The 17,201-nt window shown below is 54.0% G+C and overlaps 2 protein-coding genes and 1 long non-coding RNA gene across 17 annotated transcripts; 1 reads left to right on the top strand and 2 right to left on the bottom strand.

Annotated features, from left to right (window-relative positions):
* Window positions 1–7,453, bottom strand: ACRBP (acrosin binding protein). Of its 7 annotated transcripts, none has more exons than XM_033867112.2 (10): window positions 7,321–7,453; window positions 6,894–7,112; window positions 6,597–6,691; window positions 6,012–6,129; window positions 4,951–5,335; window positions 4,369–4,501; window positions 2,242–2,421; window positions 1,968–2,135; window positions 861–944; window positions 1–335 (listed from the first exon to the last, which is right to left on the bottom strand). In XM_033867112.2, exons 1-10 carry the CDS (start codon window positions 7,361–7,363, stop codon window positions 183–185), a joined length of 1,578 nt encoding a protein of 525 aa, XP_033723003.1. In that variant the 5' UTR covers window positions 7,364–7,453; the 3' UTR covers window positions 1–182. The 7 variants fall into 7 exon arrangements, 4 of the variants coding, with proteins under 4 accessions (XP_033723003.1, XP_033723004.1, XP_073645207.1 ...); XM_033867113.2 differs by having other exon boundaries at window positions 1–305; XR_004529047.2 differs by having other exon boundaries at window positions 271–335; window positions 861–1,005.
* Window positions 6,717–13,734, top strand: LOC109548454 (uncharacterized). 5 transcript variants are annotated; one of them, XR_004529050.2, is made up of 4 exons: window positions 6,717–6,867; window positions 7,670–7,794; window positions 10,788–10,923; window positions 11,069–13,734. It is a non-coding gene; the product is annotated as an uncharacterized lncRNA (long non-coding RNA). The 5 variants fall into 5 exon arrangements; XR_004529052.2 differs by lacking the exon at window positions 6,717–6,867 and adding an exon at window positions 6,875–6,997; XR_004529051.2 differs by lacking the exon at window positions 6,717–6,867 and adding an exon at window positions 7,334–7,447.
* Window positions 8,269–16,051, bottom strand: ING4 (inhibitor of growth family member 4). 5 transcript variants are annotated; one of them, XM_033867119.2, is made up of 8 exons: window positions 15,962–16,051; window positions 12,211–12,282; window positions 10,317–10,483; window positions 10,031–10,136; window positions 9,753–9,861; window positions 9,350–9,497; window positions 9,006–9,067; window positions 8,269–8,897 (listed from the first exon to the last, which is right to left on the bottom strand). In XM_033867119.2, the coding sequence occupies exons 1-8, from the start codon at window positions 15,996–15,998 to the stop codon at window positions 8,858–8,860; spliced, it is 741 nt and encodes a 246-aa protein (XP_033723010.1). In that variant the 5' UTR covers window positions 15,999–16,051; the 3' UTR covers window positions 8,269–8,857. The 5 variants fall into 5 exon arrangements, with proteins under 5 accessions (XP_033723010.1, XP_019781561.1, XP_019781563.1 ...); XM_019926002.3 differs by having other exon boundaries at window positions 10,022–10,136; window positions 15,962–16,050; XM_019926004.3 differs by having other exon boundaries at window positions 9,753–9,858; window positions 15,962–16,050.
* Between the last annotated feature and the right edge of the window lie 1,150 nt (window positions 16,052–17,201).

Raw genomic sequence — 17,201 nt, 5'->3', positions numbered from 1 at the left:
TTGAAAATAAACATTTTATGTAAAGACATCCTTTAAGGGAGGTGGAGCTCCCATCGCAGACCTCTCCGGGACGGCTGCCCCAACCCAAGGGAAACGTTGAGTCTGGGCCAAGTAAGAGACAACCTGGGGTCTGAGAGCAATGGAGGGTGTGGAAAGTGGGTGGGGAGAGGGCAGAGTCCAGCTCAGCCGGCTTGGCCGAGAGTCAAGGTGCTAAACTCCTGGCTCCATCGAAGCACGAGGTCCTCGCTCTTGGCCGGGGTCAGGACGGTGTACGTCTCATTCTGCAGACATCTCATGCGGGACACCTGCACGGGGATTGGACGCACGTGGTCCAGCTAGGAAAGCCAGGAGCCCGAGGTGTCGGAAATTCAAGAACAGGAGGTGGGCGGGCGTAGGCACAGGGAGCAGAGGGAAGGAGGAAACTCAGATGTGGGTTTTTAAAGCGGGGAGGCACACCACGTAGCCCGACTCCCCCTTTCAGAAATGAGGAGCCTGAGGCTGGAGAGGAAGTGACTTGGCTCAGACGACTTGGTGAGTAACAGCAAGAGCCAAGACTGAGGCCTCAGCCTCTCAGGCCCAACCCGGCTGGGGGTTCGTCCCTCCTGGCGTATCCACAGGGCCTCTGATGTGCTGCCTCCCTCCCTCCTGGAACCCTCTGCCTGGGGGCCTGGGAGAGCTGCTCACCCCAGGGCGGGAGGAGTGGGGACAGAGCTCCACGGAGGAGGCTCTGCACGGAGATGCACCCACTCTCCACACCCCTGATGCTCGGACGCCATGGGGGGCCCAGAACGGACCAGCCCTTGGGGCTGATGGGAGGCAGCAGGGGCGGGGGGGGGGGGGCGGCAGAGGGAGGGGCTCACCTTCCGGTTCCGGTTTCTCATCCTACACTGCTGGCTTTTGAAGGCACAATAGTTCGGGTACTGCACGTATTCTGTGTCACAAATCTAAGCCAGGAGCGGGGGGATGGGAGGTGGGAAGACATCAGAAGCCTCACAGACGCCAGCCCTGCAGAGTACGCCCACGATGGCAGGACCAGGGCACAGAACCAGACCCTCTGCACCTGGGGTGTCCCCTCTGCCCTTCCCGTCCCACCCTCAGCCATGGTTCAGTTGCTGGGAAGAAGCCAGGAGCTGTAGCTGAGAAGGGGGTGCCCTGCTGGTCACCTAGCTGGGAAAGCAGCCGAGCGACGAGGGCCAGGGAAGGGGCACTGAGGGCCCATATGCGGGAAGGGGCCCAAGCAGCGGGCCCATCTCAGGGAGCTTCCTAGGGACTGTTCAGTGCGGAAGAGGTCAGAAGTGCCTCTAATGTATGACCCTGGGCCAGTCACTTCCCTCTATGAACCTCGCCTGCCCATCTATAAATCCAGGGGAGCAGCTGAGGCAGTCCGAGACCCCTTCCAGATCTAGCGGCCCAGGGAGAAGAGCTGGGCGGAGACCTCTCGGCTCAGATAAAAGCCCTCTCTTAAGCTGCCTCTGCTTTTCCTGGTCTTGATTTTTCCTGCTAAACCACAGAAGGGAGGGGCCGGGCTCTCAGCTACAGCAGCTAGTTCCGTGGGGGGAGGTAACTCTGGAGGCGGGGAGCAAAGTTGATCCCATTGAGAGGGAAAGCGCTAGAAGATTTGGGAAGGAGCCTCCAGACTTAGGCAGGGAAGCACTGGGTCACCGTCAGCAGCCGTTTGGGGCAGAGATGAAGTCCCCCACCCCACCCGCTGCAGGTAACCGGCAGAGCTGGGACCAGACCTGTCTCACGCCCCCATGGCCTGTGCCCGCCCGGCCCTCCAGGTTTCTACTCTTTTGCTAAGCGCAATCCTGCTCTCTTGGGGTCTGGAGGGTCTACTGGGGAGAGGCAGGAGGCTCAGTGAGGCCAGGGGCCCAAGCCCCCCTCCACATCCTAGGGTTCCCCAGAGCAGGGGACCAGAGGGAACCGGGGTGAGCAGGGTGGGGCTGAGCTTTGGGGAAGGCGCTGACCTTGGTGGGGAAGTCCCCATCCTGGAAGCTGAGGAACTCAGTCTGGAGCCAGCTGGCGACTCGATTGTCTTCGCAGCCCTTGGTGGCCAGCCGGGCACACCAGAAGTCCATGCGCAGCCCGCCGTACAAATCCAGCGCGTAAAAGCGGCCCGATTTTAGGGTCCCTACCTGTGGCACGGGGCACAGGGGAGAGGTGGGCGTCCTGGCCCCCCTGCTGCCCCATCCTGCCTGGGGCCTGAGGCCCCCGGCCGCTGCAGGCCACCCTCCTCGGTACCTGGGTGCCGACGGACATGCTCTGGGACGCGAGCAGGGGGCTGACGAAGGGCGTCTTGTGGGAGCTGTCACACTGCTGCCGCTGCAGGCTGGCCTCCGAGCGGCACTGCTCCAGCTTGAGGGAGCAGAACTCACAGAGGGCACATGTAGCCACGTGGCGCCGCCCAAGGCTGTCACAGACCTGAGGAGGAGCGCGGCTGGGGGACTGAGGCTCCCCCACTTCCGCCCTCCAGAGCCGCTCCGCAGAATGTCTCCGCATTAAGTCTTTTCCAGAAGCTCCTGTGGCTTTTCCCTGCCCCCCCCCCCAAGGGTCCTCAAGGACCTCCCGTCGGCTCTCTGTTTCTTCACCCTTTTCCTGGATTATTTCTCTACTCACAGGTAATATTCATCTCCCTGCTGGTGACACCCAAACCTTCACCATCACGTCCGATCTCTTCCCTGAGCTCCAAATCCCCACGGCCAAGTGCCTGACAGACATGTAACTTAGCCCGTCTGAAAAAGACCCATAACCCTCCCTTCCTCTCCGCTAATGATAACGCTAACATTCACAAAGAGTCGGCACAGTGCTGCGCACCATGGCGCTAAGTACCATCATCTCCTTGGGTCTCCACAGGAAGCTTCTACTAGCATAGGTACTAAGCAGGCCTCCGTTGTGTGCCTGACGAGGAAACCGAGGCTCCGTGAGGCTGAGTCAACTGCTTAAACCCACGTCTAGTGTGTGTGGAGCTGAGGCACTGGTCCTGGTGCTTCCAACTCCAAAACCTGTCCTCTGCCCGAGCACCTAGGCTCAGAACCTCCAAGTTCTTGGATGACATTTTGTATGTGGAGCCCGGTGGGGCTCTCTGCCCTGAGCAAGTCTCCCCAGCCTTCCAGGAGGAAGGAGGATCTCGCCCTGCAGCATCGCCAGTCCATCCCGTCAGCGTGTCACAGTCACAAATCTCTTACGTCGCCTTCCTTGCTCCTCCTAACAGCACACGGGGGACGCATCATCATGTCCCTGACCCCAAATCATGACTGAATTCTCTTTTCTTACCAAATTAAATACAAATGCTTCAGACTGCCATTTGGGATTATTCACATCATGACCCTTATTATCTCTTTGACTCTAAAAATCCAGTGAGCCCTCCACCACTCCTGAACTTCCTACACTCCAAAACAAAAACAAAAAGACCCAGAAGAACTCTCTCTCCAGCACCTACCACACTCCTTTTGTAACGCTACTGAATCCCTGCTCCCTGCGGGCCGAGAACAGCAGTGTGCTCGTTTTTTTTGTTGTTTTTTGTTTTGGTTCCATGTGGAATTTCTTCTCTTTCTTGCCTCAGAGACTTTGCACAAATTGATACTAACCCCTCTAGCAGGAACCTCTACCAACCCCTTCTTTTGCCTGGTTAACTTCTTTTAGCTCCGGGTCTCAGTTTACACATCAGTTCCTCCAAGAGGCAATTCTCCGATCCAGCCCAACGCGACGTTTGTGCTCTCCATCTGCTCTCTGCACTTTGTGCTTGTCCGTCATGCATTGATCCTGCCACACCGTTCTCCGTTTCCGCGTCTGTCTCTCCCACCGGACTCCAGGAGGAGAGGGAATGGGATCTGTTGTACTCATTGCTAAAATACCTAGGACAGAGTTGCTAACATCTCAAATACCTAGCCTGATCAATATTTGAACAAACGGATGAATGGGTGGCATACCAGCTCTCAACAAACATTTGCTAACTTGCACTTTTTGAAAGCCCTGTTTCCTGGGAATAGGACCTGCTGGGTGCTGAGGACACGTCGAGGCTGGGATCTCTCTACAGATCCCTGGAAACGGTTCTATGATCCCTCTGGAAAGAAGAGCTACATCTAAGGTAAAGCCAAGTCCTGCCGGTGGTGAACTGGCTCAGGAGATGACTCAAACCCAGCGAGGCGCCGCCACAGCATGAATTCTGGACTGAAATGGATTCCAGACTCCGTCCTGTGACCTCCTCCTTTAAGGGGAGCTGGAGATACCCTTCCAAAGCAGGGATTCTCACTTGGAGAGAATCTCCAATGATGCCTCGGGCTTTATGTAGCCCCGCCCATTAACCGCTCCTGAGGCCCAGAGGATGCCCGGTGAGCATGGAGCCATTAAACAGCATGGTGGGCATACCGACTTCCCGAAACCGAGGATCTCATCCTCCAAGTGCTGCCAGGCCTTGGCTGTAGGGGTTATGACACAGGTGTTCTCCACAATCGAGTAGCACAGTGCCAGCAAGGCCTCCACGTGAGGCAGCTGCAGGAGACTGCAAGAAGACGGCGCCGGCTGGGGCAGAAAGCCCACCCACTCTCTTCCCCTCCCCTTAGCGTCTAGTCCTAGTCACACACATTTAGCATGCTGGATGGGGCCCCGGAAGCCTCCAGGCCAACTGCCTCCTTTTACAAATGAGGAACTGAGATCCAGAAAGGGGAAGTAAAAGTTGCAGTGCTCATCAGGGTCAGAGACAACCCCAGAACCCAAGTCTGGTAGCTCTAGGTTCAGGGCGCACCCCACTACTTCATGTAGAGACGGACGTCTAGGGCAGTGCTTAAACCCATGACGGCCACACAGCAGGCGAGGCAGGCAGCGGCTAGGTGCACCTGAAGCCCAGGCAGATGTGAATGGGTCTGGAGGCCGAAGCTGGCAAAGGGGGCTTCTCATTCCCAAAGACAGCGGGGAAGGTAGGGCCGGTGGGGCAGACAGAACTTCCTGTACCTGCCGGGGCTCTGGGCTTTCCAGATATTCTCCTCATATACATCATTCATTTCATTCATTTCATCCATTTCCTGCACGGATTGGATGATCTCTTGGATGTTCTCCATCGTCATGGGAGTAGACTCCACTTCCCGCACCCGGGGAGTGAAGGAGAAAGGGTTGGAAGTTACAAATTCAGACTGGGTCTTGGGCTCCGGGTCTGCCTGCAACCCAGACGTCACCTCCAGCGCCTGCTTTGTGCCCTGTCCTTCCTCCCACTCCTCCTCTTGTCCCTCCCGCTCCTGCCCTTGATCCTGGCCGCCCAGGGACAGGGAGGATTGTAGCAGCTCCTCCACGCTGCTGTTAAGCCGCTCGGGCCAGGGCTGGAAGGCCTGTTGTTCTGTGGCTGCAGCAGGGTTTGGGAGGGACCAAGAGAGAGAAGGGAAAGAGATGGTCAGGTTTCTGACCCCCCATGTCTTTGTTCGCAGAGGAACACACATAAACGCAGACAAAAACACATAAACAAACACATACGTAAACACAAAGGCAGAGAAAGGCAGCGCAAATTGCACATATTCATTCAGTTGAGCATAAAAAACACAGAAGAGAATACAAATATCAAAATAAAAGAACATTACCAGGGCGACAGTGGAGGCAGCGTCACCGGTCCCCTTTCCACCTCCCTTACAAGTGGTCCTCTTCCCTAAGCCACCTCAAATACCACCTTTTGTCCCCCTCACTTAGGAAACACCAGTATTCTGAATACCTAGCAACCAATCCTTTCTAGAGTGAAGATTTTAGCTGGGAAAAGTCCCAGAGCACTTCTTAATGTAGGAAGGTTTTGGGGAGCTAGGGAACATCGGTTCAGGGCAGAGATGTATGTAATGTCAGAAAACATCCTGGGGCAGGAAAGCCCTAACTTGTATTCAGAAAAAGCAGGCTCTCCCTTATGTAAACAGCTGCCCATGGCCACCTCCACTGGCTCATCTCCCCACGTCCCTCCCACTGATGCCTTAAACCCTGGGCTCTGGGACTCGTGGGAGGAGAGGCTGGGAGTCTCCCAGGGGCTGGGAGGGTCTCACCTGTGATGTGGGAGGACTTGGGGGAGGTCATCGTCGTGAGCGGCACTTCAGAGGAAGTGTCCACCTCCTTGAGAGTGTTTGGTGAGAGGATTGAGACTGGCTGGGAGCACCCGACCCGCTGCAAGGAGAGAAGCAAAGTGGGAACGCCTTTCCCAAAGGGCGGACTTCTACTCCTGCTTATCCTCCGTCCCTGTCCCTCGGGTCTCCTCTCTCACAGTTCCTGGGCGGGAATGAGGGCACATGGCCCCCGGTGGAACTCTCTAGACCTGAGAAAGGTCCCCTGCAAGATCAGACTCCCGTCTGGCCCACACTCCTGCCTTCAGTCTTTTGCATTTGACTTGAATGACATCACTGACCTGCTGGAAGGGCTTATCTCTGCCTCCTCCCATCCCTCTTCCCTACTTTTCTTGCAGTAACAGGACTGTTCTGACAGTCTGAATGCCCAAGGTGAGACTGTACGCACGTATAATCTGGGTAAATGATGGCAAAGTGGCAGGTAGGGAGGACCTAAGGCTGGCTTGGAGCCACTGCCACCACCTGTCCCTTGATCCTTGACACCAGATCCAACCTCTGTCCCGGCCTGACCTTGGCGTAGTAGACGTGGTTGGAGCAACGGTACTGAGTAAACTGGCAGAAGGACTCAAACCGGGAGGCATGAGGGAGGTCGGAGCAGACAGCGCCTGGGGAAGGGCGTGCGGCGGAAGTGAACACACCAGGGGGAACGCCCTCTGGGAGGGGGCACGCCCTCTGGGAGGGGGCGGGACGGGGCGGTGGGCTCCCGGGGTCTGGAGAGCCCAGCACGCGGGCTCAGTGTGAGGCGCCAGCCACCCCCTCGCCCCGGGTCCAGCGAGCACAGGTCTGGCCCTCGAGGCGGGCCCTCACCTTCCGGCACCAGGCCGTGGTTTTCATACTGGTCCAGCTGGACGAGGGTGGGGTTCCGGCAGCCGTGGGTTGCGCGGAGCCGGCAGGTGGTCTCTGCCTTCCAGGTTGGGGTCAGCAGCGCAAAGAAGCGCTCATACTCGGTGGGAGAGAGGGGGCTGCCCGGAGTGGAGGTCGAGAGGGTATCCTGGGCGGGGGCCGGTGCCGGAGGCAGGAGCAGCACTGCGGGGCGGGAAACAGACCACGGATGGACCCAACTCCGACACCGGGCGAGCCGGCCCGTGCACACGGGGACCGGGGAGTCTGGCCGCCGAGCCCGCGGGCGAGGGCGAGAGGGCTGGGGCGGGGGGAGGGGCTGGAAGCGGCCGGCCCAGGGGAAGGCGGTTCAGAGACGGTGCAGGGAGGGCTCCGGGGGCGGACGCGCGCTCACCCCTCAGGAGTGAGAGAAGGGAGGCGGCGGCGAGCTGCCTCATGGCCCCGGACGGTCGCCCGTGTTCCCGGGACCGAGCGGCCTCTAACGGGCCGAGCCAGGGCTAGCCGGCGGGCGGGGGCCGCGGGTGCGAGGCCGCCGACGTCACAAAGGGCGGGGCGGGCCACGCGGGGGGTGGGGGACGGGGAAACGGACGTTTGGCCGGGCTCGGTCGGAGGGCGGGTGCGGGTCCCCGCGTGTCACGCTCCAACACGAGAGGACAAGGAGGGCAGGAGTGATCACTGACTCGGTGCCTTGGACGGCGGAGCTCCTGTGTTGTTCCTTACGCGTGACGTTTTTTCATCTCAAGGTGATCCCATAAAGTGGATACTGTTACTAGCCCTATTTTACAATCTGCCCAAGAAGGGTGAGGCCTGGAAGTGAGGCGCGCAGAGATGGGACGTACAACACCAAGTCTGGAGAGGGCGCCTCCAGGTAAGGAGCCGAAGGAGAAGCAAGAGGGGGTTCGGGTGAGGAGGAGATGGGGCATAAGGGGGGCTCAGTCTAAGGAGGTGGTTTCTTGGTGGAGGCGGGCCAGACAGCTCACTGGTGTAGGGCAAACTACGTGTTTTTCTGTTTTGTGTTTAAAATGAGTCAGCCTGATACTTAGTCACGTATAAAGCACAAAATACACATTTACTGGAAATTAAGTGAAAGGTATCTAAGGGAGAAAAGATGCAGAATCGTAAAGGTTTTGGAAACCCTGGTCTGAGGCACAGTCCCCAGGCAGCTCGGGTGGTTCCAGAGAAGTTGACAAGTTGTGGATTCTGGGGCAGAGGTACCACTTCTGGTTCCACATCTTGTCCCACTTCTGGCATGTCATCCTCCCACCTTTTAGCCAACTCAGAGGATGCAAAATATGCTTAGCACATGCACTGAAATAGTGTCTCTACAATAAACACAGCAGGCCAACATGTACAGCTTTTATTCACCGACCCAATTCCTTTCCATATGAGATATCTGCACTCCACCCTGCCCCTCCCACTCACAAACCAGGACGAATCCTCTTGGCACAGAGGAAGGGGTGACCCTTCAGCCAGGGCCACAGCCCAGATGATCTGGAGGAGCCCCCGCTGGAAAAGCAGGAAGAGAGTGAAGAAAGTTTATCACGCCATGGCCCCCCACGAGGGGAGGGGATCAGGAGGCTGGGGGAGGGCCCCATGCTACTGCCCCAGTCCTTAAATACAAAGCAAGGGGAGTAAAGAGGACCATCCCTCAAAAATACAGCACCAACCTCAGCATGGAGGCAAAAGGACAGTGGGCAAGACCCCTTCCCTCTGAAGGGGGCGGGCTGAATGAGAGCACATACCGTTAGTGGCTGCAGCAACCCCCGTACCAGGGTCTGGGTGCAGCCTCAGCACCAGGAGTGGGGAGGGGAGGAGAGGGGATGACAACTCTGCGCCACCCACCTCTCCCGGACCCCAGCCAGGCATCCCTCTCCCCACTAGCCCAGGTCAGGGGATGTGGAAGAAACTGTGTTGGAATCCAAGGCCCTTGTCTATTTCTTCTTCCGTTCTTGGGAGCAGCGTGGGCAAAACCTACAAAGGAACGTGACAGAGAAGGGGGAGAGAGTGAGCGAAAGGGCGGATGCCCTCTGTCACTCATTCAGCTCATGACAGTCCAGCCCCACCGCAGCTCTCACTCACCACTTCCCCCGAGGCTTGGTGGTCAGCCCCACACAGGCAAAATGGAACCACTCGATGGAACACTGGGAAAGGAAGAGGATGGGAGAAGCAGAACTCAGGGACCGGGGGGGGCAGAGGAAAGAAAAGAAACCCCCCCACCCTCCATTCCCCTCCCCATCCTTTAGGAATACTCCCCTATTCCATCCCTTGGGAGAATTCTTGAAGGGTCCAAGGCCAACCAACTCCAACTACCTTTCTCCTATCCCGAAGTCCCCCTATTCAACCGTTACCCCCCTTCTTGTACCCAACTCCCTTCATGTCCACCAGAACCGCCCCCCGCCATCCTGAGGCAAAACAGTTCTTACATCAGGGTTGTCACAGCCAATCATCTCTCCATAGGAGACCTGGTGACAAAGGCAATAGGTGGGTTCGTTGGGATCCACAGGCATATCCAACACATCAGAGGGGTGGACACTGCCAAAGGTCACTGAGGGCATCCCATACTCAGGGCTTCTGCGTGCCAAGAGGGAGAGAAAGTGTCATCTGCAGGAAGGGAAGCTACAGCTTGAGATGCCCAGAGCCAGCAGAGGAGGAGGTCCTTGTGGGGCTAGTGATCTGTGGCTTCTCCTCTGTATCCAGCAGATACCAAAATGGCAAGGAGAGTTGTTGGCACAGGAGACAGCAAAGTGGCAAGGGGCACTGTGGCTGGGGTGAGGTGGCGGGAAAGAGGAGTCTGTCCCTTGGCAAAATGCTCCCTGACACACTCACGTGCGCACAAGTTTTAACTTCTTCTGGGCAGCCTTGGGGGCTTCTTCGTCGGAGTTTTTCCCTTTGGAACGAGCACGGGCAGCCTTCTTCTCCTTTTGAGTCCGGCCTTCTAGGCAAGAGGGGGGGGAAGCCAGAAGGCAGGGAGACAGAAGGATGGGTTAAGCCCCCCTCCCCCTGCCCCTCCTCCAAGCCGGTGCAGGCTGGCTTCTCCCTCGGGGTCCTCGCCCCACCCCTCGCCCCACCTCTCACAGCCCCGCCCCCCTCCTCACTCTTTTTGCCTTTGCTGGAAGAGCTGTCATAGTCACTTGACTCAATCTGCTTTTCCTTCAGATCAGCCTCAAAACGGGCCAGGTCTGTGTCCAGTCGCCGAATGTGTTTGTCCACCTGGGTGGGAAGGAAGGAGAAGGAAGAGCTACAGGGCTGGTTCCAGTTAAAGAAAACAGGCAGAGGCAGATTCTATGGATCTCCCAGACCCAAAACAGATCCCAACACGGCTGAAGGAGGGGGTCTAGGACCCCGAGGAATAGACGGGAGGCAGGTGGGGAGCCATGAACAGGGCCATACCATCTCATAGGTCTGCATGGCAAGCTGCACCTTGTCGTCACCAAATCCCTTGCACTTGCCATAGGCTTCCTGGATCTGTCTGAGAAGGGCCAGTTTCTCCTCGGAGCTCAGGCTGCGGGCGCTACTCATATACTCAGTGGCCAACTTGTCAATTTCAGCCTTCAGGTCTACAACAGAGACAGAGGCCTGGTCACAATGGCCCCTGAGTAGCTAGGTGGAACACACTTCTTCCTCTTGCTCCTTGGACCTTTTCCATTGACCATCATAACCTTCCAATTAAAACGTACTGAACATTCCTAGGTACTGTGCCACGTACTCAAGTAATGCAACATGTTCACAATATTTGTTTCAAAGGTGCCTTCGGGTGCTGAAAACATTGCTATCATAGTTGGAACTGAATTTATTGAACCATAATGAGGGATTCCTGGCACCCGGCACTAATACGAAGTGTGTTTTTGTCGCTGTCTGAAGATGCTTCTTTGCAGGGCTTGCTGCCTCTTGAACCATGAACTTTCTCTCAAAAGCCATCTGGTTTCTCATCTCGAAAACATCCCACGACAGCTCTGAGTGCTACAAACCAGGGTCATCTGCTGCTGCTGGCTTCCAGGTCTGTACATCTATATCTCATCATTTAAAATTAGGCCCTGGTCCATTCACGGCACAGTTCTTCTACTTACTTCCCACCCTGTTTTGCTCATCGTTTGCAACTTGCTTATATTTCCCATCACTTTTTTTCTGTTTGTTCATTTTAGATATTGCTCCAAACGTTTCTGCAAGGCTGGTGACGTCCCAAGACACTGAGACTTTAGATGCCCACTGCCCAATATTTGGTAGTGCTCACAAAACATGTCGATGGAGAAAAAAGTATGACTGCAACACGGGGCAGCAATAGGTAACAGGGAAGACCTGCGCGCACACTAGGTTTACGCCCCGCTTCATTTGAGGCCCTTGCAGGAAGCTGGAAAAGCATGTATGTAGTTCAGTAATCTCCAACTGGTCTTTCTGTGCATGAACTCAAGAGCTGGAACTGTATTACAAAGCAAGGAGCTGGTGCTCAGCATTCAGCAGGGAGTTCTCAGGGGCCTACGTCCAGGATTTTAGATGATGTTCACCTTTTCATGAGTGAACTTACCAAGAGTAACTTAAATCACAGCTTTAGGTATTCTAACAACAGCTTGTTACATCCTTGGGCACAGTTACATGAGGATGCACCTACATATCCATCAGCAGGTGCGGGGGGATAGCTCCAACAAATACCTTTGACCTTGAAGAGACAAACCTGACCACTGTAGTGTGGCCTCAGGCTCTAAATGCATGCCTCAGTGCAGCCAGACTTGCTCAACGCCCAGGCAAGGCCACAGATGGTACCCAGTGCTTCTGTGCGGCTGAAGAATATAGTGTAGAGATCCTGATGTTTGTTAATTGCTGCTCTTCCTTCTTTTTTCCTTTCTTTTTAAGATCTTCTCATGCAGCAAAGTTCCTGTCTACCAACATGAGTTGCAGTCTAAAGCCACAGTGAATTTTGTGACAGTAACATTAACAATCCAATGGAATAGAAACATTCTAGTCTTCCTATAAACGTACTGAACATGGAGAACAGAAATGATTCTAGGCATGACTTTGGTTTTTTTAATTCTTCTTGAGGGAGATATAAAGAGCACAGCATCTTTGAATTCTTGAGGCACTGTCACAATACGCCATGTGTTATGGAAAAGCTGACACACAAATATGGGTCATTATTACTCTCCTTCTAAGAACTGCAAGAGAGAGAGTGAGAGAGAGAGAGAGAGAGAAGCTGCAGCAATCCAGACCAGACGAAATGCTAACACCAAACAGAAGAAGAAACGATCATATACACACTCACTATACACTGGACTCCTTACTCTGTACGTACCCTCTGTTCTTTGGTCCAGGTCCCTCATGAGCTGGAAGTTTCTCTGCAGTTCAAATGGGAGGTTTTCAATACCTGGGGAGAAGAGGAGAAATTGAGCCTCCCTGGACGTCCTAGGCCCTACAGCTGCTTTTAAAGAACAGGTCCAAAACAACACTCGGTTTTCCCTCCTTCAAACCGCTGGATTATCTGTTACAGCACTCATCGTTCTGCTCTCAGGAGAGGTCACGTCCACCTCTTTCCACAACTAACCCCTCCATCTCTACACAGCTTTCCCACCCTTTCTCCCTTCAGTGACTTTACAAATCAGCCTTTCCCTTTCCTTTCTTTCAATCTCTGTCTCGAAGCTCCTTGCCCTCAACTTACAAGTACCCTCCTGGCATCCTCCACCACTCATCACACACACACTTCCAACCTGCTCTCCAGACAGTAGCCAGAATGTTCTTTAAAAAATGCAGATCTGGGCTACCCTGGTGGCGCAGTGGTTGGGGGTCCGCCTGCCGATGCAGGGGACACGGGTTCGTGCCCCGGTCCGGGAAGATCCCACATGCCACGGAGCGGCTGGGCCCGTGAGCCATGGCTGCTGAGCCTGCGCGACCAGAGCCTGTGCTCCGCAACGGGAGAGGCCACAACGGTGAGAGGCCCGCGTACCGCAAAAAAAAAAAAAAAAAATGCAGATCTGCTCAAGTCACTGTCCTGTTTATAACCCTCGAGTAACCTCCTACTGCAATATTCCTATTGCTATTCTGCACTTTCTGGCCCTTGCTTCCCTCACACCAGCCCTAACTCACGTCAGTCCCTGTCTGTGCTCTCTCTGCTCTATCATACTGGCCTCCACTGAGTGCCTTGAACTTGCCAGTGCTCTTCATGACACTTGGCTTTTTACACGCTACTCTCTCTGCCCAGAATGCCCTGCCGAGTCTTCTTCATCCCACCTCCACCATACCTCTTGGCCTTCAAATTCCTGTTCATTCTTCAAAGTTCAGCTCAACCCTGACTGCCCCAAACTCCAACAAGTGCCCTGGATTATGCTGTCATGCTATTTTTTTTTTAAATACGTATTTCGCTGCACGGGGTCTTAGTTGCAGTACACGGGATCTTTGTTGCTGCGTGCGGGACCTTTTAGTTGTGGCATGTGGGATCTTGTATTTGCAGCGTGTGGGATCTAGCTCCCTCCCTGACCACGGATCGAACCCAGGCCCCCTGCATTGGGAGTGCGGAGTCTTAACCACTGGACCACCAGGGAAGTCCCTGGCGTGGTATTCTGTGTCTACCCTTTTGGGCTCTTATCCAATGTACTTACATAAGTAATTGTGTAATTACAATTACACAATTATGTGTAATTATGTGTAATTATGTATTATGTGTAATTATGTATTACACATAAGTAATTGTGTAATATTTGGTATGTCTCCCCAGCTCTCCAGAAGGGTTAGATGCATCTGTCTTCTTCCCTATTTCTCTAGAGTTTAGAACTATGATGTGCATACAGAGGATCCTCAATAAATACTTGAATAAGTGCATGAATACTTAAGTCTCTCTCATAAAAGAAAAATCTCTTCCCATGACTCCACTTCCAACTTTTAAAATGCCTCCACTGCTTTAACCTATAAACTCAGGTTCGCCACCACCAGTTTACTGAGACTGAGCCATCAGTGACTTACCAAGTCAAATGATGGGTTACTAGTCCCATCCTAAAAAAATTACCTTCGCAGGATCTGGCACCATCTTCTCGTCTTCGAATAACTTTCTTCCTCTTAAGATTCCAAATCTCATCACATACTTTCTAGCAATTCCGTCACTGACATTTCCTTAGCCTGTCCCTTAAATGTTAATATTTTCTTGAGCTTACACTTAATTTAATCCTCTAATTTTCTCACTTGCTTTCTCTGAACGATCTCCATCTTATTTACTCTTACAGATACAATTACCATTCCTATGCTTAAATCTAAGTTGAATAAATATGTTACTGTTACTCCTGAATTTCCTATCTTGTTGATGATTTACTGTCTACCTCACTTCCCAAACAGGAAATAGAGAAGTCACCTTAGATTCCTCCTTCTCTCTCAACCACTCAGTCAGTCAATCCTGTCATATTTAACTCCTAAACACTTCTGTCACTCCCTGAGATCAGGTCCTCATCTCTGACCAGGACTGTTATCCCTAACTGATCCCTATTACCAATGTCATCATGCTCCAATTTATCATGCAACATTTATTTTCCTTTATATAAAAAAATCACTCTATTTAGAAAATCTGTTGGTTCCTCGCTATTTAAAGTGCACGCTGGTGGACTTCCCTGGTGGTGCAGTGGTTAAGAATCCGCCCACCCGCACTGGTTGAGAGTCCGCCTGCCGATGCGGGGGACGCAGTTTCGGGCCCTGATCCAGGAAGATCGCACATGCTGCGGAGCAACTAAGCCCGTGTGCCACAACTACTGAGCCTGCGCTCTAGAGCCCACGAGCCACAACTACTGAGCCCGCGTGCCACAACTACTGAAGCCGGCGCGCCTCGAGCCCGTGCTCCGCAACAAGACAAACCACCGCAATGAGAAGCCCGCGCACTGCAACAAAGAGTAGCCCCCGCTCACCGCAACTAGAGAAAGCCTGCGGGCAGCAACGAAGACCCAATGCAGCTAAAACAAACAAACAAATAAATAAATATAACGTGCAAGCTTCTTAGCTTGGCTTAAACGACCTTGCACAACCTAGCCCCAGCTACCTTCTCCAGTCTCGTTTCCCAATCTTGCACCTCGGAGTCCTATACATCAAACACTCTGGCCTCACTTTTCCCTGGCTTTGCCACAAACCCATCATAACACCTTTGCTGATGCTTTCCCCAACCTGCAATTCCCTCTCCCTCTCCGCACTCAACCTTCAAGTTTCTATATATCACATCCTCTGTAAAGCTTTACCTACACCCCCAGGTAATGAGCCCCTCCTTCTCCAGTGTTACCTACTGTCCTTTTAATGTATTTCTATTATTTCATTTGTCACACTGTTTTATAAATATTAGCAGAACCTGTGTTCTACTAGACTATGAGCACTTGAGGGCAAGAGCCGGGTCTTATTCATTCTTGTATATCGCCAGTACCTGCCATTATGTCTGACCCATAGCAGAACCTCAAAAAACGAATGAATGACTCTCAACGGTAAGGCAAATGTAAGGGCATAGGGTGACGGACTCTGTGAAGAGGTAGGTTACACAAATAGCATAAACATAACACCAGATTTCCATTTGATGGGAATTGGATCTTTACTCCAAGAGGAGAAGCCTTCCGGTTCATCATGTGACAGTGGTCACTCGTAACCCCCCATCCCCACGAGAAGCCGCTTCTTCGAAAGAACTGGTTGGAGGAGCCGCGAGCAGATCTTCATCGCTGCTCCAAATGGCAGTGGATGATATATTAATACGAAAACGACCGATTCGGAACGATTTTAAGAAAATGATATATGCTGAGGCCAGAGACTCTGCAGACGGGGGCAGCAAATATCTTCCCGGCTATGCCCACCAGCCCTTCAAGAGCCGTCCCCCAGCCCTGCCGCGCAGCCCCTCCCCCGTCTACACCCCAGAGCGAGGCCTCGACCCCGGTGCCCCGCCCCCTATTTCTTCACACCCTCCAGTATTTTCTCTCGCTCAACCTTTCACGACTGTCACTTTCTGACCACCGAGACTTCGGAGCCGTGAAGCTCCTCAGCCCCGATCCCCCCGACCCGTCTGTGACCCCTGACCCCCTCCTCCAGCCTGCTCTTACTGTCCAGATAATGTTCCAAATACATCCCCGCAGCCATCTTGAAGCAAAACAAAGCAACTTCCGCTCCGCCCCGGAAGTGACTGAACGCGAAGGGAGCCGAAGCGCTCCTACCCGGCCTGGAGCCCTTCCGCCCTCACGAGGGGAACTTTCCGCCCTCACGAGGAGAACTTCCGCCCTCACGAGACGAACTTCCGGTCTGAGTACAGGGCCCGCCGAGTTGCCTTCGCCTGGCGCAGACACTGGTCCGTGGCGGGTCGGCCGGGTGCGGGGCCGGCGGCGGTGGCCGCCGCGGCCGAGGGCGCCATTTTGCGTCCTCGCTCAAACTTCCATCCCCTCCAGGACGGGGACGTACGGGCGTGAGAGCAAGGAAACCTGTCTCTTTGGGCTTTCAGTCCACAGAGAGTCCGTCTCAGCAGCTGGGGAATGTGAATCGGCCCCTTTGGCGGAATGTGAAACTGGCGACCAGAGCAGGTGCCTTCTTCCGCGTCGCTAGTTTCTTAGGAAGTTGAGGAGGCGCCTGGCGATGCGAGGTTTAAATCCTCCCCGTTTCTGTTCACTCGCGCGAACACCAACTCCCCAGGATTATGTTTTAACGTGGAAACAGTTGATTATTTATAAACTCTACTTATAAATACAAAGAACTACTCACACAATAAAGCTGCGGCTCTCCACACCTTTTGTCAGGGTTCCTGTCACTTGAGGACGTTCTCGCTTGTAAAGTGACAGAGTGCTTCTGGCCTTGCCCTCCTGTTTGTCTCCCTTTTTATTCGAGTTTGGGTACGATGTTAACTGGCACCATAATTCTGAAAGGATTGGGGCACGGAGCTGTCACAACGGGGCCAGTTGGATGCCGACTATCACCCTGGTCCGCGACATCACAGCCACAACTACGCTCCTCGTCCGGATGGAAAGCCACCAAGTGCACGACAGGCCGCCACCACACCAGGGACGCAGAACTCAACGCCCAGAGCCGGAGAGTGTTAGGAAGACAGTTTTGGAGATCACTGTCACCCCAAATCACGCGTTCTTAATAAGTATTAATGTCACATGGCAGGTTTTGGTTTGGGGGTTTTTTTGTTTTTGTTTTTTGGACTGTGCCGCGGCTTGCGGGTCGTTCCCCGACCAGGGAGTGAAGCCGGGTGGCGGCTGTGAGAGCCCAAGATCCTAACCACTGGGCCACCAGGGAACGCCCACATGGCAGATTTTCAATGAAACATTTCAGCCACATAATTTAGCTCAA

The sequence above is a fragment of the Tursiops truncatus genome, chromosome 11 (genome assembly GCF_011762595.2).
Source record: "Tursiops truncatus isolate mTurTru1 chromosome 11, mTurTru1.mat.Y, whole genome shotgun sequence".
Classification (NCBI taxonomy): domain Eukaryota; kingdom Metazoa; phylum Chordata; class Mammalia; order Artiodactyla; family Delphinidae; genus Tursiops; species Tursiops truncatus.
Note: the sequence above shows the minus strand (reverse complement) of the source record. Positions and strands in the feature narration are given on the sequence as shown.

What these genes read in the sequence shown, in the direction of transcription:
- ACRBP (XM_033867112.2), bottom strand. Translation starts at nt 7,363, where the DNA reads ATGAGGCAGCTCGCCGCCGCCTCCCTTCTCTCACTCCTGAGGG. An exon ending in CCACGGCCTGGTGCCGGAAG is followed by an intron (nt 6,692 to 6,893) that starts GTGAGGGCCCGC and finishes GCCCTTCCCCAG; the next exon opens with GCGCTGTCTGCTCCGACCTC. An exon ending in AAAGCCCAGAGCCCCGGCAG is followed by an intron (nt 4,502 to 4,950) that starts GTACAGGAAGTT and finishes GTCTTCTTGCAG; the next exon opens with TCTCCTGCAGCTGCCTCACG.
- ING4 (XM_019926002.3), bottom strand. Translation starts at nt 15,998, where the DNA reads ATGGCTGCGGGGATGTATTTGGAACATTATCTGGACA. An exon ending in CCATGCAGACCTATGAGATG is followed by an intron (nt 10,137 to 10,316) that starts GTATGGCCCTGT and finishes CTTCCCACCCAG; the next exon opens with GTGGACAAACACATTCGGCG. An exon ending in AAGTTAAAACTTGTGCGCAC is followed by an intron (nt 9,498 to 9,752) that starts GTGAGTGTGTCA and finishes CTTGGCACGCAG; the next exon opens with AAGCCCTGAGTATGGGATGC.